The sequence below is a fragment of the Manis pentadactyla genome, chromosome 4, assembly GCF_030020395.1.
Source record: "Manis pentadactyla isolate mManPen7 chromosome 4, mManPen7.hap1, whole genome shotgun sequence".
In the NCBI taxonomy this organism is placed as follows: Eukaryota; Metazoa; Chordata; class Mammalia; order Pholidota; family Manidae; genus Manis; species Manis pentadactyla.
Window position 1 is genome coordinate 43,468,548 of NC_080022.1, and position 21,894 is coordinate 43,490,441.

Sequence of the window (21,894 nt, forward strand, 5' to 3'; positions counted from 1 at the left end):
CAAAACCCCACACAAGAATAACCTGAATGGGTTTTTTCCTAAAAAGTGACCAAGCCTTTACTGATGCTGTGCCAGGCCCTGTGCAAAGATGGGAACAGAGATGGGTGAAGCGTGGCCCTGCCTCCCTGGGGAGATGGACAATATGATGTGACCACTGACGAGATGGACAGGAGCAATGGGAGGGCACTCCACCCACCTGGCTTGGAGCCTACTCTTTGCAAGCCCTGTTCCAGACCCCGGAGGGGTCCCTATGAGTCTCATGGAGTTTTCATTCTTGGGAGGGAAGGATGACCATGAACAAGAAAACACTGAGTAATGACAAGTGTTCAGATGAAAATGCAACAGAGAGAATAACAAAGAACTGGGTGATCAGGGAAGGCCTCTCTTGGAGGCAACACTTCAGCAAACACCTGAGTCTGCCATGCAAAGGTGAGCTGGAAAAGCATACGAGGCAGAAGGAATGGTCCATGCAAAAGCCTAAACAAGAGGCCAAGCTCACAATGCTCACAAGACAGAAAGGTCAGCATAGCCCAAGAGTGGTGAGAGAGGCAGGGAATGATGTAGTAGATGCAGACATCACATCAGCCTGCAGTCAGGGCAGGAGAAGAAAACACTTAAATACAGAAGGGGTGTGGGGTGGTTTACATTCTAAATCAGTTACACCAGCTGATGCATACAGAATAGACTACAGAGAGGCGAGGACGGCAGCATGGAGGCTAATAAGGCAACTTCTGCAACTGCCAGGAGTGCGGTGCAGGGCATGGCACAGACCAGGTAGTGGTGGTGGAGATGCAGCACTGAGCTGGCAGCTGGTACACCAGGCTGGGCACCACAGGGGGAGATGCCAGCCATAGGCAGGGAGAAAGGGTAGCCAGTGCAGAGAGGCAGCTGTGGGGAACACAGAGGTGTCCCTGCACTGAATTCTGCCACAAAGGCACAGAGATGGAGATGGACATGATGGCTAGACCCGGTCACCCGGAGGCCATGGGGATCCCTGACAGGAACAGCCTGTGGACAGCCGGCAGAGACTGGGAAGTGAGGGAAGGAAGCCTACCAACTACAGTGATCCTTGAGGAAGCAGCACCCTAAGCAGAAGCAGGGGGATAGGGCAGTAGCAGGAAGGAGTGTGCGACTGAGGAGGGAATGTTGGCTCACAGGTTCTGGAACACGTTTGGATCCTGATGGCAATGACCTCTAGGGAGGGCGAAATTCACACTGCAGGAGTGGCAAAGTCTATGAAAAATGAGAGAGGACAGGATGAGAAAGTTGACCTTTGACAAAAGCCGGGTGCTGTGTGCACACAGTGAGGAACAGGAGGCCGGGTTGTGCAGAGGCACACAGGACTGTGGGCTGACTTGCAGACTGGATCGCTGGGCACAGCTGTGTTTCCTCCGACATTCAACAGCCAAGCACAGGCCATTCAGTCTTACCCAGGGTCAGCACCTGACAGCGAGACAAGGGGCTGTTTGGAAAGGAATGATTACAGTGACAGACTCCGAGTTGGGTAAGGAGAATAATGAGGACACCAGGGGCAACAGCAGCCAGAAAGCCACAGGTCAGCAGATGTGACATCTTCATGAGATTAGATAATTGTCACAGCACGAGAGAAAAGCCCTCAACCTCAAAGAATGAGACCAAACAATCAACAAAGGGAAAACAGGAGCACAGGGAATAGGAGAAAAGATAGTTTAAAATCCTTAGAATGTCTTCAGAGAGACCTGATAAGATACTGCAACTACAAACACAGACAGGATGCATGAAAATGAATCAATAGAGGCCAAGAAAGTGGTTCTGCAAGCTAAAAATAACTAAAATGAAAAATATAAGGGAAGATAGAGCCAAAGAAATTCTCAGGAAACATTAAAAAGATATCATCAAAAAGATAAGAAAGGTAGAGAATCAAAGGTAGAGAAACAGAGAGCAAAGCATGGAACTAGCGGGATCTCCAGAAAAAGGCAATAGAGAAATGGTATGAAAAAAAATGTCCAAGAACTAATACACAAAATTTCTAGAACTGAAAGTCACGAATCTCCAAATACAAAAGACCCACCAAGCATCCAGTCCAATTAATGGGGAAAAGTCCACATCAAGGCATGTCACTGGACGTTTTCAGAACCTATGCAAAGTATCAGAAATCAGGGCACTGGACTTCTCAACAGTAATGAAGGAAGAGGAAAGACTATGGGACACCATCATCAAAATTCTTCATAGGATCAGCTGAAGCCAGACAGCCTGAGTTTGAATCCTGATCCTGCCACTTATTAGCTGTGTTTGTTGTCCAAGTTACTTAACCTCACTGTGTCTGTTTCCTCATCTGTAAAATGGGCTTATAATAATAGTCTCTACCACCCACTTTAATGGATTGTTGCGGGGATGAAAGAATCCATGTAAAGTACTGAGAACTGTGCCTGGCACATAATAATACATTCTTAAAGTGAGTTGTTCTTATTATTAAGACTCCCCAGCTAAACTGTTAATCAGGAATGAAACACTTTTCAGACAAACATCCTTACTTACCTTTCTTCCAAAGTCATTGGAGGATGTGCTCCAGCAAATTAGAAAGTTAAACCAAGAAAAAGGAAAATACAAAGCAAAGGACATTTGCCTTTCTTTTTGGGTGCCCAGGATCTGAACACCTTTCTTCTACTGGGAAAATTACTTATAAGGCAACCGCCCACCCCACTCCCACCCCCCACACACTGAAAATGCACACAGAAGCTGAAAATGGCAAATCCCTCACACCCTCTATCCTTGACTGGTATCACCCTATCATGACCACCTTGTAAAATGCCAGTCCCCCAACCCCCTTCTGTGCTTTTCTCCACAGTATGCACCATCATTTGGCAAACTTAAATATAAACCTGTCTACTTGATAATTGTTCTCTTCCTCTCCTCTGAAATATAAGCTTCATGAGTACAAAAATTTTTGCCTGTTCACTTGCTTTCCCAGCATCTACAAAAGAGCTTACCTCTGAGCAAATGCTCAAAACAATTTGTTGAATGAAGAAAATACATGCTTTCCCATGGGTACATGGCCTAGGCTCTGTCACTTAGAAGAATCCACCAAGGGTAGTGACTTAATTACATTTGCACAGGTTAAAACAAGGAGTCCGTGACAGCCAGTGACAAGGTGGGTGGCTCTGCTGCCAATGTCTGACACCCAATCTTTTCACAGCACAGCCCTGTGATGGGATTTGGGGTACTATTCTTGGCTATGTGGCTTCCAAGCCTGGTTCTCTATCTTTAGTAGGAAATTCTGAGAGTTACCAGCATCCTTTGAATGAGATCCCTTTTCTGCTTAAATCAGCTGGAGTACGCAATACAGATGTGAACCAAGAAATGGGGACTTCTACATAGGAGAGCTTCAAAGAGAAGCCCCAAGAGGTCAGCTGTGCAGAGGTACCTCCTACTTCTTTACAGTGTGGGCGACGTGGAACTGAGACACTCTGATGCATTTGAGCATTTAGGAAAGTATGATTGACAGGCATTCGACAAAACTGATAAAATATTTAAGGAAAAAAATGGTGATGGATACATAAATATCAAACAAATGAAAAAAGAGGTCTTATTTATCCCCAGGAAAGCAAGATGTTATACCCCAAAGGAAAAGTTCCCATAATGCATGACTTGATGCAGTATCCTGTTCCAAATGTAACCACTATGCTGAAAAGGTGGGCTCCAGAGAATGCTACAGAAACAATTCACCATTACCCATGCCCCACCTCTGCGCCACCCTATCCCCACTACCTGCTTTAAAACCTAATCTGCAGACTTGTTCTCCATCCCCACCCCTGACACCTGTGAAGTCTGTGGAAGCTTCCTTAACCCTTTGGATCATAAAACATCTTCTAGACACTTTTAGTCCCAAGAACAGTCTCAGTTTAGTAATTAAAATGTCCTGTCCAGACTAGTAATCTCAACTCTGAGTTTCATTTACAGTCAAGCTCCTCCCCTCCCCCAGCTCAAGCCTGCCTCAGCCTGGGGGCCTTGGGCAGGGTAGAGGGATAATGCCTCCAGCCTCTTACTCTGCCTACAATAGTGGCAGAAAGGGGCTCACCTACCTGGTATACCGAGGCAACTCTCTGGACGTGGATGTTCGGCGCCCACTTCTATGGGCTCCTGGGACTCTCCAGGTTGGCAGACACTCCCCACCTCACTGCATCCCATGGGACAGCTCTGGTCTCTCTCACCTCCATCTGGAGACAAGCCCTCTTGGACAGGGATACTCAGTCTAAAACAGATCATCAGGCAGATCTGTTGCAACACAACCCTCTGCCCTTTCATGGGAAGCAACAGTGCAGCTGCCTGTCCCCCTGGGCCAAGCCTTTCATCTTTCACACCCTCGAGCATGGCTAAACAGAGCCATTCCTTCGGCCTCAGGGGCTGTGTGCAGCACTCTTGAGTGGGTCTCTTAGAGCCCCCTCACCTGCTGTGGTGAGGAGAAAGCAATCCCCTCCCTGTCCCCCGCACAGGGGGAAAAACATTGCTGCTTTTTCCACAAGAGTCTCCAAAGAAATCCTCTCTCTGGTCTCTTCCAACTCCACACTTTTAAACCCTCCAAGTGTAGACTAGGTAGGGGTCTCAAAAGCCGAGTTGAGTGCAGGCACCTCAAGTTCTACTTTAGAAGGTAGCCTACTGTCAATACCTACTGCCTTAGGGCTCAGAACCAAGACAGCAAAATCCCCACAGTGGCATCTCATTACACACACACTCACCTGTGCACTGGCTTAAACTGTGCAGCAACTCGGAGGGGGCACAAGTGGGAAAAGAATTGGAGAGGCACAGTGTTAAGAGAATGAAATCCTCCTTTATCATAACAAGAAGCCAGTAGACAGTGAGTACAACTGATCCAGAAATGGCAGCATAAATCTTACTTAAAGGCTGCGTAGCACAGTGGTTCAGGCTTCCCCACTCACCAGCTTGTGACCTTGGACCAGTCACTTTCCTCCTCTGTGTCTGTTTCCTCATGGAAATCAGGGATAATAACAGTAACTCTTTCACAGGGTTGTTGGGAGAATTAAAGGAATTATGTTTGTAATTCAGCATGACTGGACCATGGTGTGATGTTTAGCTATCATTGTTTTTATTACTGTAACTAAGACATGGAAGAAAATACTAGGAAAAGACAACTGAACAAGTTGAAGGCAGGGCCAACGTGATGCACAAGCCTGGGGAGCATCATTCACATAGATCGGGGTAAGTGGCGCCCCCTGGAGGTACGCCTCCCCGCATGACAATGAAAAAAAGGGTAAGACTCTTCAAAGTTTTCAGTATTAGGTGGTTTAAAAACTATGTTTGGCATATTTTGCTAAAAATATAAATTTATTTTTAGAATGTTAATAAAACAAGCTTCCCAAAATAATAATAAGAGTAAACAATAAGACTTGGTGAATGACAAAAAGAAAAGGAATGAAGGAAATAGCAAAGAAACACCTTGGAAATATGACTATAAAAATATATAAATTTTTGTTTGAAAATCACCACAAAAAAATCTGTTTAAACAGCAGACTCATAATATTAGCAAGAAATCTGATGAACAAAGCATTAACATTCTTAACTTATTGAGCACTTTAAAATATGTATATTTTTAAATTTTGTAAGTAAAATATTCAGGCTCCGACTTGGAAAAGAGGAGCTATGAACTGTGAATCAACGCACAATATATAAGTCCCACCACACTAACAGTCAAATAAATATAAAAAGAAATGATAACAAGATATCATTTCCACCTTTAAATTAGGAAATTATTTTGGAAGCGCTGGTGAAGATAAAGGGAAGCTAAGTCCTGCCTGTGGTTGTGAAAATTGGTGCAAACTTCTAAAGAGCTATTTGGTAATGTGTGCCAAATGTTACTACCCCTTAATTCAGCAATTTTCATTTCTGGGACTCTATCCTAAGAAAATAGTCAGAGATGCAAATAAAGATTCCTGTATAAAGATATTCACTGCAGCATTATCTTAGAGAAAAGGTAAAAAAAAATCTAAGTACTACACATACAAGTAGTATACATACACATTTGTTTATGTGAACATAAACTATCTCTGAAAGTCCAGACAAATACTCGGGCAGAAATTACTAGTTGCCTCCAGCAATGGGAACTGGGGGCACAGGGAAAAGAGAAGAGGAAGTCTTTTCCTAAGAACACTTTTTGGGTGAATTTTGAACCATTTAAAAATATCACCTATTCAAAAAAATTTAACACATGTAATAAAATGCAATGTACTTCTGAATATTTACAAAGAGTTTTAATAACATGAAAGAGGTTTATTACGTTAGATTGTCAAATTTAGAAAAAGTACACAAGACTATATTTAGAATGATCTCAGTGATATGAAAAAATTAATTCACATACAGCTAAGTAGAGAAAAAAGACTGAAATGAATATACCAAAATGTAAATGGTGGTCATTGTTGGGAATAAGGGTATGAGCAAATATTACTTCCATCTTTATATGTTTCTATAGTCTCCAATTTTTCTACAATAACTATGTAATACTGACATAAGTGAAAAAACTTAAGAATTTTAAATTAAATTATCCTTAAAGGGTCAGCCACCTCCCAAGGAAGGATTAGGAGTGAAATAAAGCAATTTGTTGGAAGTCAGGAACATTTCTATCCAAGTGGCTGTGCAGGGCACCATTAGGAAGACGTGAGCATGATTCCAGCTACAGAGATGCTCTTACATGAACCATCTTCCCCCTCTGGGCTGCTTCTCTGGGCAGCCAGCGGAACCCACCCCCAAAGGCCCAGCCACTCAAAGGCCGCCTCTTAGGGAAGCCTGCTCTCATGTCTTTCTTGTGAGTGCTGGCCTCTGAGGTCTCTGAGAGGGGGACAGACCCTGAGAATCACATATGTGTCCCCAAGAGAAGCCAGGTCTGGTGACCAGCATGCTGGCCCCACCTCTAAGCTGCCATGTCCATCTGCCTGCCCCCTCAACTGGATGACCCCCAAGGGAGAGGCCAAGCCTGGCTTATACCTACTTCTCCAAGGCTGGACAGAGAGTCTAGCATACCACAGAGATCTAGGAAATGTTTGCTGAACAGATGACTAAATTATAAAGAATGATATTCTAGACTAGCGCTGTCCAACCAAACCTTCTGTAGTGACAGAAATGCTCTACATTTGCTCTGTCCAATAAAGGAGCCACCAGCCACATGTGTCTGCTGAGCACCTGAAATGTAGCTAGTATAACAGAAGGATTGAATTTTTTATTTTATTATAATTAATTAAAATTAAAACTAATTAAATAGCTATAAGTACTTACATAAGAACACTTACATCACAGGGTAGTTAAGATTACACAAGATGATCCATTAAAAAAAAAACTTCAAAAGACTTAATAAGATGAAAAGGCAAACCTCAGACTGGGATAAAATATTCATAATACATATATCTGACAAAAGCTTTCTACCTAGAATATGTAAAGAACCCTTAAAACTCAATAATTAAACAAGGCTATTCAATAAAACAGACAAAAGATCTGAACAGACACTTCAAAGAAGAGACATACTAATGGCCAATAAGCACACAGAAAAGTGCTCAACATCACCGGTCATTAGGAAAATGTGAATAAAAAAAACTACAGTAAGATTCTACCACTCATCCACCCACCAACAGCTAAATTTAAAGAATTACAATACTGAGTGTTGGCAAAGATGTAGGAATGCAAAATGGAAAATAATAAAAATTAAAAATTCAGTTAAGTTAAATTAAATAAATAAATTTTAAATGATCCAGTGTCTGGAAGTGCTCAAGAAATGATTGCTGCAGCAAACTGAAAATGAAGAGGAGGAGGTGGGCCCATAACAGCCCCATAGCCCACAACTATCACAGGATGGGGATTCACTTGTCTCTGTGTCTCCCAGCAAAGGGCTCTTCCATATTCTGCATGCGTGAGCAGCCGGAGCCATTGACAGAATTTAAGACAGAGTGGGGAGGAAGGGGGGTGAAGCTGGGACAGGAGAGACTCCTATTTTGCATAAGGAAAAGTTCTTGGCCCATACTTCCAGAGACAATGAGAGAGGGTACTCCCTCCTAGAGGAAAGCTTAAGCAAGCAGGATTGGCAACAGATGTAAGAAATGGGCTGGCAAAGGCAGTCCCCATCCCCAGGACTGACTAACCTATGTGGGCTCCCTCCTGTAGGGAGCTGCTCCTCAGAGGCCTTGCAGTCAGCCCTTCCCCACCCTGACCTCACTGATTCTCTCACTAGCCTTGCAAGGGGAGCTAGCTAGCAAATATTTCCATTTTATAAAGCCAGTAAACCAAGGCTCAGTGAGATTGTCCAACATTATGAAGTTAGACTCACTGGAGCCCAGGAGTTCACTTAGGACAGTGAGCCAGGTGATAAGGTGGTAGAGCTACACAGAGGAAGGCTGGGGTCTCACTTAGGCTGGGAGGGATCCCGCAGAAACTTGTCGACTATCCACCGGCCCTCCAGACTGTGAGCTCCGTGCGGGTTTCTTAGCCCACCAGGGTGTCCCAGGGCCACATCCTCCTGGGACTCATGGGCCCTTCAATACACTGACAAATGAACCAGTCAACAACCAAACCCAGGAACAGCCTTCCCATTTTTAGGACAGTTTTACATACTTCATTCCAAATGCTCCCAACAGTTCGCTGGGCTGGGATCACTGTCCCATTTTACAAATGGGAAGCTTGAGAGTCAGAAACAGAGAGCCAGTCTGGGTGGCTATGCTGAAAATCTGCTTGGGGAATGTCCCAGAAAGCCATCTGTGGACTGGAGAGGGACAGACTGATTCTGCTAGGTTCCTGCATTCACTCTATTCTCTGGCCCACACCTCACAAGGAGGAAACATAGCAGGAATTAAATGGCTTCAGAGGCTAGCTACTCACAGCAGGGCAGTGGAAATGGAAGCCACTGCAGCACCTTGGAGATCCGTCAGCACAGGAAATGGGGAGCAGAACAGTAAATTTCGTAAACTTGGGAGGGCAGAATCAAGGTAATTTAGCTGGGAATCGGTTGGAAGGCAACTTCCAACTCAATAAACCAGGGAAGCAGGAGGTCTCTGCCTCCTGACCCACCCCACAAACAACCTCCCTCTCCTGCTGGACACAACAGCCACCCCAGGGCCAGGGCCTATCAGAGAGCTGTGCTGAAGCAGCTCCTGCCCACCTCAGCAGGGATGACAGTGCCTACATGAAGCAAGGGACAATGGCTCCTAGCCCTATGTGAAGCCAAAATGCCAGCCAATCGTATCTTTGCCCTCAACAACTCAGATGGGGACCTGAGTCTCTCTGACTCCAAATTCCTTACTCTTTTAATTTCACCAAAAAAAAGAAAAAATCAGAGTAAGGGAATAGGGTACTGTAATGAAAAGGAGAAACAGCATCAGACAAAGTCAGGCCTGGGGCCCTGTCCCACTCAACAAGACAATTAACAATAGCTCACCTTTGTTACACACCTAGTAGGTCCTAGCCCCTGAGCTAGCTGCTCCACACACTTCTCATCTTAACCCCCCATATCAACCCTGTGAGACAGGAATTAGCTCCATTTTACAAATGAGGAAAACTGGGGCTCCAGCAAGTAGTGTAGCAGGATCCAAACTCAGTTCTGACTCCAAAAGCCATATGGCCCCCTTTGCACAAGTAGCATGGCCTCTCTGAACCTTGGTCTTCCCATCTGTTCAAAGGGGGAGTGAATGAATAGTAATGGCATGGCCAGAGCATTATACCTTACAAAGCTCAAACCACAACTGTGCCTAGAAAGGAGCCAGGAGCCAATACAAACCCCCTGCCCAGGATTCCATCTATACCCGTCTTGGAATGGTGTTCCGGGGTATATACATCAATCTCCACCCCAGCAGGGCTACCATTATCTAGCTCCCTGCTCTCAGTTCCAATACTTGGTCTAGTGTTCTTCTTCATCTTAGAGAAACCTGGGTCAGCAACATCTGTTCTTTAAGCCACAAGACAAGACACATCTTTCAGTGCCTGGGGTTTTGCCTAGCAGCAAGGGCAGGTGTTTGGCAGAGTGCCTACAGTCCTGGGCCAGTCTCTCCAGGACAGCCATCAGGCCCCCAGCTCCTCCACCTGGTCGGTGGCCTGGCAACTCCAAAGCCTCACGGCCTAGAGGGCCTGTGATCACAGAAGCCAACTCTTCCTAGAAAGGAGAGGAAAAGAGGGCCAGACAGGTGACAAGACTTGCAAAGTCACCTAGCAGGTGAGGAACAGACCTTGTTATGAAGAGCCTGAGGATGGTGCTGGAGAGAGAATGTGGCTGTCTGCATGTGAGAACTCACTGAGCTTTTACTAGAGTCTCATATATGCTGAAAGCTTACAATATGTTCAACTTTGTGGGAATAACAGTATAAAACTGGGCTCCTTCTTCATAGGCCACAAACTCCTGAGAACAGAGATTGGGTTAGACTCCATTCCCAATCTTCCTGGGCACCCACTCTGAGCCAGGCTCTGTGCTGGGCATACAGCAGGCTCTGTGCTGGGCATACAGCAGGCAGAAAACTGCCCCAGAGAGGGACCAGTGCAACAGCAGAAGGAAGGATAAAGGTTATGCATGCCAGAGCTCTAGCCTAGCTGGGCCTAGGGAGAAAAGGGAGGCTTCTGGGAGGAGATGGCACTTTAGCTGGGTCTTTAAAATTAAGCAGAAGTCAGTCTAGTAAAAAGGAAGTGAAGGAAGTCCCTTCCAAAAGGTCCTGTTTACCAAATATTTACATGACAGCAATAACAATAAAAATAATAATCCCAACATTTACTGAGCACTTTACCATGTGCCAGTCTCTGTAGTTAAGCACTTTATACATGTATTAACTCATTTCATCCTCCTGACAGTCTTTTGAGATCATTACTACTATTATGCCCATTTTATAGATAAGGACACTGAGACCCCGAGAGCTCAATAACTTGCTCCATGGTCCCCAAGTTAGTACCCAGAGCTAGGATTCAAACCTAGTGGCCTGTTTCCATGCCCACAGCCTCAATCAACACTCTACAAGCTTCTCAGATGTGTACTTTGGGCCAGACCTGGTACTGGATACCAGGGTAAAAGATGAATATTGAATACTTAAATATTAACTATTTATTTTCCAACTTGTTCCAAAAATGACTTAAGGAGGCACAAGATGAATAAAAAGAAGCTAACGGTTTATAAGGACAGAAGGACAAGAGAAAATTCTAAGCTGCTTAAGGAAATGTCTGACCCTGCTAGAGAACAAGCCAAGCAGGTATTAGCAAGAGGGAGTTGAACTGGCAGAAAGCCTTGAATGCCAGATCAAAGGTCAAACTGGTTGCCAATCTATAAGACAAGCTGTAATTTCACAGGAGACCTTTAAAGCATGTACAAAAGATGGTCTGTTTGTAAAACAAATGGACATGTCTATGGATGTGCAGGTGGTTGATAAAATACAAACCTATTTAAAGAGCTCTTAAAACTAACATCATTAGGTATCTTCTCCATCAACAGATACTAAAAAATGTAACTGCTATCATCTGGACAGGGGAAAGATTTTTGTCCTTGTATTTAGAAAACTTGGATACCTCTGCTGCCAGGGATGGGAAGTAACAGAAAGGTTTGAAGCAAGTTTTCTTCAGATGCAAGTTCTGTGAGTTTTGCTCTGCACCCACCCTCATACCCTCACCTCTCCAGACCCTTCAGTCTGCTGGAAACCAACCATCTGAGGGCCCAAAGAGGAGCCGACCCAGCGAGAAGCTCCAATGCAGAGATCTTCTCACAAAGAGCACTATGTAAGTACAAATGACTGTTTGATCAATCATTTGGCCTCAGCGTGGGATTTGGTTAGAATTAAAGCCATCTGGCTGGGTGGGGAGGATATGGGGGAGGAGACAAGCAGGCGGGAAAATGACCCACCCCCTCCCCCAAAAAGCATTGTTAAAATATAACAGGGAAAAACAGTAAAGTCTCTGCTGTTATTTCAGCCTAAGCCAGTTAATCCTTCAGCACATAAAGCAACTTATTTTATGACCTTTTCCCTTTAAAAAGTAAATCAGAAGACGCTGCCTTGAATTCAGATATCTCTGAAACACACTACTCATCCCTCCCAGTGAAATATCCTGTTTCATAAACCTTCTTCGAGATACTTGAAACGGCAGATCACTAAATGCCTAGCTTTAGGCATCTGACATTCCAGAGAATTAATATTTAAACTTATTATAGGAAAAAAAGAATTGAGTTTGGTTGAAGCATGAAATATTTAATAGTGTCTCCAAATTAGAAACCCTATTTTGTTTCGCACTAGAAATGCCAACCTGGGCTTTGCACTCAAATAAGATAAAAAGTACAGGCGGTCTTGAGATTAAACACACAATTACAGCCGTTTCTCCAGAGAAGGGGAGTGAGACAGGTTTGGGGAGTTGAAGCAATTGAGTTTCATTTTTACGATATACTTAAAATTATACTATCATTCTCTGCCTTGAGGGTTGGACTTGAGAGAGCTGAAGCTACTTAACCACTGAGAACTGTGTCAAGATCGGTGAATCCATGGAGGCCTATTCACAGGCTTGCAAAGCCAGCTACGGCTTGGAATGGGCCCGCTGCTAGGCGAAACCCGGTAACTTTCTGTACTCGCTAGGACAAAAGTATTAAGTGATTTGGGATAAAAATTAAGCTTCGATTGACACAGTGGATCCTGGCAGCCTCTGCCAGCACATGTAATTTATTTACAGGGTTGGAAAGTTGGCAAAATACATCATCAACTCTTATACAAACTTCTACTAGGTATTAAATACTCAAGCCTCAGAGAAGTAATTCATATAGCCCAGCAATGTTCCAAAATAAACCCAATCTCCAGTCCTCCAGAGAGCTTAAAACAGCAAATGGGATCTGTATTTTTTAAATTGGGTTTATAATACTCCTTGGTTTCTTGCAAAGCCTTATTTTCCAACAAACCTGTTGTTTAAAAACAAAAGCAACACCATCTAAAAGAGTAATCTGGTTGCTAAAATGACAGCGATAGGAAGAGGCTGGGCCACATCCCACGAGGGGCCATCCTGATACTTCTTCCTACTCTCCCTTCAGACTCAGCATCACCATCCAAAGGCACAGTTCTTGGGCAGTAAAGACTCCTGCAAATTCGTCTTCAAAATAAATACGATTCCTTGAGAATGTCCATACTCACATACAATCTCCTGAATGCACACACCCTCTCATGCAAAGCCACAGTTGCAAACCCCCAGTGGACCTTTCCTTCCACGGGGGGTCATTTGGTTAATTCACCATTTGACACAAAAGACCCATTTTTCACAAATTCTCAAGTTCACTCTGATCCCTGGCCTGTTCTCCCTCCCAAGCCCTTCTTCATTCCACCAAGCATTCAATAAGAAATAATTATTTGATAGATCTTGACTCACCATGCCTAATGAAGCATGTATTCTACCCAACAGGCGTGGTGAGGATGATGAGGCATCCTTTTCAAACTGAAGTCTTGAGAAGCAGTAGAAGGGAGACTGCAGACAGGGCCTGGGCAAGTTTCCCCAAACTGGGTGAAAGGCTCAAATAGGGACTAGATCGTGCAATAACCCGCAGCAGCGGGGGTTTAGGGCAGGGGGGTGAGTGTGCATGTGGGCTGCTACTGAGAAGGGGCCGCTTCTAGGGGACCACTCATAACATCAGAGAGTCCTTGCCTGAGGACCCCATGTCACAACTGAGAACCACTGTCCTTCCCATTTCTGCAGCAGGATGGTGGGAAGCAAGAGAGTCTCCCTTAAAGTCACACCCTGGCCTGTCAGCTGAGACTCAGAAGGCTGCTCTGGGGAGTGGACATCTGGACCAGCCTGTGGTCTTCTACTGCCTTCCTCCAGGACTGGGGACACACTCTATACCCACAGTGACTCCTTGCCACTGCTTGGGTTTTAAAGGCTGTCCTGTGCTGGCTGTGCTTTAGGAGCAAAGTACCAACTTTGCTGTCACATAAAGCTGGGTTCAAATCTCAGACTCTGCTGCTTACCACCTGCACAGCAGTCACTATGAATTAAATAATGAGCTCCTTATTTGGACAAACCACTTAACATTTCCAAACCTCAGTTCCCCTGTCTGTAAAATTAGAATAATGCCTTCTTTCCTCACAGGGTTCTTGAGTATTTGTAAATACAATCACAGCAATAAAGTGTCCAGCCTGGCACAGAGTAGGTGCTCAGTAATGGTCAGTTCTTTCCAAGGACAGGTCAAGTCTATAACCTGACCTGAGACAAAGCAGGCCTCTTTCCACACCCTAGATCCCTCCTGACCTTCCTAGCCCAGTTCATATGGCATCCTGGAACATCAGAACAGGGACTGTGGATCATCCCATCGAGCTGCTTCCCTTTTAACAGACAGGGAAACCGAGGTTCAAGGACAAGGGCATGGCCCACATGCATGGAGGCCATACAATAGCATGAGTGTTTGTTCCAGACAGGCCCAATGATACCCACCAAATAAATTCAGGCCCTACAGGAAATGCATTATTCAGTTTGTGGACTAAAGCCTCCTCTCAGTGCATCTGACTCAAATGCTGATGTTAGAAACACAGCTCATAATGCTAACACAATCTGCCTGGATCCACCGGAAACCTTCTGAAGGAATAACCCTTTGGAGTTTGGGGGAAGACTGGAAAAGAAGAAAACAGATGCCTCACGATGGGACTTTAAGACCCCTGGGCTCCAGACCCACCCACCCCAGGTCTCCGCTTCCTTTCAGTTTCTTATAAATAAGGCTTTGGGAGACCAAAACAGCCGCAAAACTTTTCCCCTCTCTTGTCTGCTTTCCTTACTCAGTAACTCAGCTATCAGTCCGGACTTTGCTTCTAATGCTGAAAGCGTTTTTTTTTTTTCCATTGTAAACTATTAATTCGGGTAGCGGCTGTTGATAAACAAGAAGTCTGTTTTTAAATTGCTAGAGTCATTAGCACAGTGAAGGCGAGCAGTACAAGTATTTCAGGAGGTTGCTCTTTTTTTCCTGGCCCTGGTAAAACAGCTGTGCTTTTTGCATAATGTAGCTGAATTTTTCAAAGCCCACTGCAGAATTTGTTTCATTTCTTGTCCACCTTGAAGTGAATGTCTTTGTTTCCTTAAACACAAAAACAAACTACCCCCTACCAGAAGAAACAACACAACTCTCTATGTCCAAACTAATTGCAACTTAGATCTGTATTAGAAAAAAAAGCAAACCATACATTATAACTTAAATTTGAATGTAACAGTATATATATATATATATATATAAGGTGAGACTGTTGACACAACCACCGTATCAGCTTCAAAACAGGGAATTCTTTCCCAAGAAAATTGAGAGAAGGAAGGGAAATGATCCTCTCTACGCAAAGCCACAGTTAGCAACAGTCGCTGGTCAACTTACAAGTAAAGCTGGTATTTATTTGTTTATTGTTTTTTTTCCTAATCCTATCCAAAAAAGGACTGAAAACCCTCTTCCTAACTTTAGTTTCTCCCCTTTTCTAGGATGCTGGCCAAACTCCACAAAATAAAACCGAAGAAAATGATGATAATTATGCAACATTCAGAACAAAGAACATAAGAATATATTTTTTTAAAATGATTCATTGTGCACTTATGCCTGTAATGGGATTTTAACGCACTGTAAAAATAAGTGCGCTGGCTCATTTAGCTTCTCACGCAAATGTAACACAGGGAGATGAATAACTCAAAGATGGGGTGGGTTTGGGGTTTTTTTCAGAAGGAGGAAAAGTGTGAAGGAAAACCACAGCATATAAAGAGACTTATGTTTTTTAATTACAGATGGAGCAACACAGCCTATCAACATGATTCCTTAGCTAAGAGGGTCCTGAGATCTCAGCCCAGCTAAGAACTACAGGTAAACTACTCAGAAACAACAAGCCGAAATTAAGTTCAATTTCATATAATGGTCCCTTTCCATTTTGCATGCCAAGTCTTAGCAGCTTCCAGAGAGCTTGGGAGGCAGGAAGGGAAGAGAAACTCTAGCCGCACAAGATTCTTAGGGAATCTTTGGGAATTATATTTCCGCTACATGTCTATAAAAGATTTGTCGGATACATAACTCTTATGACTGTAGACGCAACATGTTCCTATCTTATTTGTATACCCACACACATTCATGTTTCTCTTTGTCTCACTGAGCCTGACATTTGGCCAGCAGGTTTTTCTCCCCCTTATTTGAAACCTCAAGCCCCGAAAAAATTTGGATCTGATTATTTCCGGATCACAGGACCAGCACTTTAAAATGGATGAAATGCAAGCAAATTGCCCACCAGAGCTGGAGGGGGTAAATGCTTTCAAAATAACTCATACCTTTCTATTATGGATGCACCAGTCCCTCCAAAGCCTCCTCCAAACATCACAGCGGCTTCTGGTTCAGATGAAGAAACTCTACCAGATAACGCCACCAAAACTATCATGTTTATTCTTAACAAGCCATATCACCAGCCCCTAATGCCATGCACACAATCTACAGCTGTTTTCCTTTTTCAAGAAAAAAGTATATGCTGGCTTTTTTTTTTCAAGATTGACTACTGTCTGGCATTTACAGCCATATTATAATGGGTGTTTGCTGATGGCAGAGCCCACATTTGTGGTGATCATCAACCTCCTTTTTACTGCCAGGTTGTGCCCAGTCCCTGTGCATGGTGAGAAGGGCCCAGAGAGACTATGAATTAAATAGTAAGCTCATTATCTGGTTTGGTCTGGGAATAGCATCTCTGGACAAAAAGAATCATCTGGTAAACTAAGAAGTTTTCTAACTATGGCATAGATACTACTTACCAATTTCCAAAGATTTGAGACAGAAGAAATACCAAAGCCAAAAATATTTTAAATTCTCTGGGAATGGTCAGAAAGCCATCCCCAATGCCAGCTCTCAGCCACCAACACACACACATGTAGAAGATACAAGTTGTAGAACAAGAATCACATATTTTCAACAGGAAGACTTGCAAACTGCCACTTACTGTCAGTAGTTTTGAGCATATCCTTAAACCTTTATGTCCTCTTCCCATCTATCAAATGGGAATCACAGTACTGAGAGAATACCGTCCCAGCACTTTACAGACAGCAAAGCACTTCTACATCTGTTCCCTCGGAACAACCTACAAGGTAGGCAGAGCACAGCTGGCCTGAGGGCAGATGAGAGAATGCGTGGGAACACATGGTGAGACCCGTAAAGCGCTGTACATAGGGAACCAGCGTCATCGGCCATCGCAACAAAGCTGCCCGCCTCCATAAAGCCCAGCTGTTTACCTTCTTCCTTGTCAGGACTTACAAAAGCAGAGTGTCGGGTGTTTAATAATAAGAAAGAAAAATGCAGCATCTGGTAATTTGGCCTTTCCAGCTGTTTGGAATCTGGATAAGCGGGACTCTGCCATAAACAGATCGTGATTCTTATTGTAAATGATGACAATGTTAGTTCATGATGTTGCACCATCCCCAGTGCCTCCTGACTGTAAATCTAGAAATACAGAGGACCCCAACATTTACCAAAAAGCTGCTGGATTCAAGAGCTTGTTTCCTTCCTGAACTTAGGGTCTGGTCTGTCTGAGGCAGAAGGCAAATCATTTGAAACCTAATCCCAGACTGAGCAATACTGTCTTCAGTCACTGGAGAGCAGTGGCCACAAAAGGTCTGCAGCTTAGCTCCTCTCAGCAACCCTAACTAGTGCACCAGTTCGACATTTTAAAAATCACACCTTTCTCACTCTTGTCCTACCTACTTTATCTCAGGTATCACTGACCCTAGCATGGTGCCCTGCATAAATTAATAAAACTGACCCCTTCTCCCTTTTTAGTTTATAAAGCATTCTTCCAACCATTGTTTCATCTACCATGGAAGGCAGGCATTACTGCCACTCATGCAAATGAAAAACCAGAGTTTGAGAATGTTAAACACGTTACAGGGATAATCCCCAAAACAGCCAGGCACTGAGTGGCCTTTCACAATCTATCACCGATGCTCCCCACAGTCCCTCAAAGTGTACCACACTTTAAATTGACAAACAAGGAAACTAAGGCTCAGAGTGTCAAGTAGCTTCTCCCAGGAGCCCAAGAGATCACAGGTGGCAGGATCTTACAATTTCCAGCCCAGTCAATAAATATTTATCAACTGGTATTTCTACCTGTCTGTTTCCAATAAGCCTGAGCCCTGGAACTAGATAGCAAACTTTCAAAGGGTTACATGGTCTGGGGAATATTTTGGTTGGAGTAGAGGCAGTAAGAAGGTACTCCGGTCTTTATGGCACTTTTAAAGGCGGCCCTGCCAGAGCTCTGCTGGGAAGCTAATTTTGTCTCAGGTGTGAAGAACAACTTGCCTAGAGGGACACAGGCTAGGTCAGAACCCTGTTTAAGGCCACCAGATCCATGAGCAATGGGCTGGCCAGAGACCCCTCCACCCAGACACTTCCCCACAACTCAGGCCTCAGTTTCCTCATCTTTCAAGCTAGTGTGATAAATCTTACCCAACCAGCCTCACTGGAAGCTGTGAAGAAAACAGTTTAGAAGCCTCTTACAAAAAGCTTAACTAGAACAACCATATTAAGGTACAAAGAAAGAGATTCTTTCTTCTGTTCTTTATCCTCCTCTGCCTTTTCCAAATACAATCCCAACTTAAAGATCTCATATTTTAGACCTGGGCAGAGCAGGGTTGGAGGAGAATAAAAATAATTAGAGATTGGTGGTGTAGAAGTAGGAAGATCCCACACAAAGCATCCAGATGAAATGTCTCTAACCACAGTGGGGAACAAAGGGTACATTTGAGAGAGCTATTCACTAGGTCCGCAGAGAATTCTATCTTCACTGACAGCTACGATTTTTAAAACCCAAAACGTTACAGGAAGGTAACTGTTTGAACAGAGGATTGTATGTGGAGAGGCAAGCCAGGGAGCTCAGGGAAGCAAATATTACTCATGTCTCAGTGCACAGAACTCCTCTCTCTCTAGTAAAAGAGAACCTCGTATGTGTATTCCAGCAAAAATAATACTCTAATAGCATTTTTATCCCTACATTTATCCTTTAAAAAATGATCTCTATCTATTGGAGGAAAGACTGAAATTTAAAATAAGAAACAGCTCTCTCCTACAATCAGGTGTTTTCATTAAAAAGAAAAATTATGCTTACTCTATTTTACCAGTCCCCACATGGAGAAGTAGGGGATTTCTTACCCAAAAGGAGCTCTCATTTCTAAAAGCAAGCCACCCTACTTTTTCTAAATTGCTGGGGCTGATAATAACAGAGTGATGCCTATAGCGCCTTAAAAGAAACTGTTTTTGTCTTCCTGGAAATAGAACCAAGAGGTCCCAAACAGTGAAATAAGGAAATTCTAAAGCCTTAGTTTCTCCCAGGGGTAAGCAAAGAGGGGGAGTGCCTTAACAATTCCCCTATTTCTGGTTAATTATCTGTCAGAGTGAAACTTATAAATAATGGCTCAATAATAATTAACTGTGATGAGAAGAACATGTTCTTGAGAATCCCGGCATTATGTGTGACTTTGAGCCCGTAAAGCATACTGGGGCCTGTACCAGCCTCAGTGGGTAGAGGGCCGGTATTGCAAAGTAACGTTTAACCAAAGACTAGGCTTCCAAAGCTTCATGTAAAGAAAAGCTATTTTTTAAAGTCAGAACTTGACTCAGGCTGGATCACAGATTCATAAAATTTTCCATCAGGAATCCAGAAATCACCTGGTATAATTAACTCCTCACTTGACAGATGGAGAAACTGAGGTCTCAAGAGGGGAGGGGTCTTGCTGAAGGCCTCCAGTTTTTGTTATTTAGGGAATCTAGAATACTTCAAAATATGCCTTTAGCCAGCTCAGAGCTAGAGATACCTGAGTTGCCATTCACCATAATGTATAAGATTTTGAAAAGTTTCATAAACTTTTACCAAAAACATACAGAAGCAAAATTGTGTAATCTGAGCTTTCTATACACACACCCCCAAAATAGGCTTACTGAATTTAAATTAGATGCTTCCTCAACAGGCATCGTTTTAGAATGGCTAGCGAGTCCCAAACAACTACAGAGAAACTTATGAACTCTGGAGAAAGTTCCATCAAGTTCTCGGGGGGATTCCTACAAAGGCGTGCGATGGCGACGCCAAGGACAGCCCGAACCTCTCCACACCCCGTCAGGCATGCTGGCGGGGCCAGACTTACCCTTCCCGACCGCGGCGGTCTTGGACAGACCATAGTCCCGGGGGCTCCGAGGCCGGAGGAGGTCGTGTGCGCACGGCGGCGGTGCAGGCGGCCGGGGCAGCAGGTCACGCGGGTCCCCATCCCCGCAGCCGCCGCCGCTCACTGTGACCCTGAAGGACATGTGCGTGTCGAGGCCTGCGGGCCCTCGGCCGGGGGCCGGAGCGCCAAGGGCCTCCTTCGGCCTCCTGTTTGAGTGCACTTCTGCCACCTCGCAATGCATGGCGCCCGGGCGGGGCGCACCGCCGGGGGTTGCACCGGCTCCTGCGGAGGGGAGACAGCACGGGCGCGTTAGCGGGAAGGGAGCGGACCCCTTCTTGTCCCGGGGCAAGGGCGGGTCACCACCCCGCCGTTTATTCCTCATCTCTAAAATAGGTTAGCGCCACCACACGTATCCTAACCTGACAAACCCACCTGATTGCGCGTAAAAGCCCTTTCAAGGGCTCAGGAGCTGCTCGCGGTTCCTTCCGTGGAGTGTCGAGGGTCCCGGCCACCCGCCGCCACAGCGCATCCCGCGAAGCCCTTGCGCCCTCCCGCCCAAATCCGCCTCCACCGAGATCAGCCCTCTTTGGATGAATGGGGAAACTGAGACCTGAAGAAGGGAGAGAGGCTGTGCGGCAACACCCAGTAAGACAGGGAGTGGGCGGCAACTAATTCCCAGAGAAGGGCTCCGGTAATGCCTGCGGAGACTGCTCCAGGTAAGTCACCGGTTGCACGCTTCGTGGGCTCTCCGGGACCGGGTTGCGTTCAGGCACCGCAGACTGCGCGCCCACAGGTTACCGGCGCAGACGTCTGAGATTCACCCACAGCCACCCAAGCCGTGCAAATGGGAGTCCGAGGATGGGCGCTCACTCCCGACACCGAAACCATCACTCGCACACCCCCCGCTCAGCAGAGAAAATGAACCCAGTGCGGGCGCAAACTGCACGAAGTCAGTAACGCCCACGGACGGTCGCCCCCACGCACACCACACACCTCCGCAAACGCACACGACGTGTCACACGCACTGCTCTCTCATTCACCCGCTCAGACCCCAGCAGCCACACGATCTCACACTCCACAAGCACGCGCGCTGGGTGCCCCCCACAGAACCTCGGCCCTTCCATCATCCCTCCTGGAACGAGGGCCGGGCCCCCAAAGTCTCTGCCCCTCCGTGCTTCTCGCTCCATCCCAAAGCTCCCCAGAGCCCAGCGTCGCTGGGATGCCAGCCTGGGATCTCCAGCCCCGGTGCCCGCCCCTCCCCGACTCGCCGGCCGCGGGCCGCGCCCCCTCTCACCTTGCCTCCGCCGCGGCTGCTAGTGGGGCGCACGGCTCGGCGCGCCTCCACTGGCGCCGCAGCCCCCGCAGCCGCCGCAGCCGCCGCGTCCGGCGGGGCGGCACCCCGGGGTGGGGGCGGGGCCGCGTCCTGCCCGACAGCCGCTCCAGCCATTGGCTTGGGGCAGCCGCGGAGCCCGAGCCAATCGCTGCACGAGGGCGTGGCCCCTCCCCTGGGGGGCCTGGGCGGGGCCGGGCGCGGGGCGCGGGGCGCGGCGCGCGTCGGAGGGTTTGACAGGCGGCGGCTGTTGGAGTCCTGCGCTGCCGGCTGCCCTCCGGCAGCCGAGCCCCGTAGGTCCTCCGGGCGGCGCGGCAGGCGGGAGAGGCTGGGCACTGTCGGGGCTGCGCTGGCTCCGGCGGAGGAGCTCCTTGGTCGTCAAGAGAACCGGATTCAAACCGTCTCTGTCTCCGCCTGTCACGGTGGCTGGGCAGGACCCTTTCTCTTCC

General features: G+C 45.9%; 1 protein-coding gene across 2 annotated transcripts in view; it reads right to left on the reverse strand.

Moving 5' to 3' along the window:
- Positions 1–21,510, reverse strand: part of GLIS1 (GLIS family zinc finger 1) — a 243,125-nt gene extending 221,615 nt beyond the window's left edge. For both annotated transcript variants that reach the window (XM_036911159.2, XM_036911157.2), the window contains exons 1-2: positions 21,410–21,510; positions 20,098–20,397 (exon numbers count right to left, since the gene is read on the reverse strand). In XM_036911159.2, the coding sequence (XP_036767054.2) occupies positions 20,098–20,356 (259 nt within the window). In that variant the 5' untranslated portion in view covers positions 20,357–20,397; positions 21,410–21,510. The remainder of the gene's footprint in view (positions 1–20,097; positions 20,398–21,409) is intronic.
- Positions 21,511–21,894: the final 384 nt, after the last annotated feature.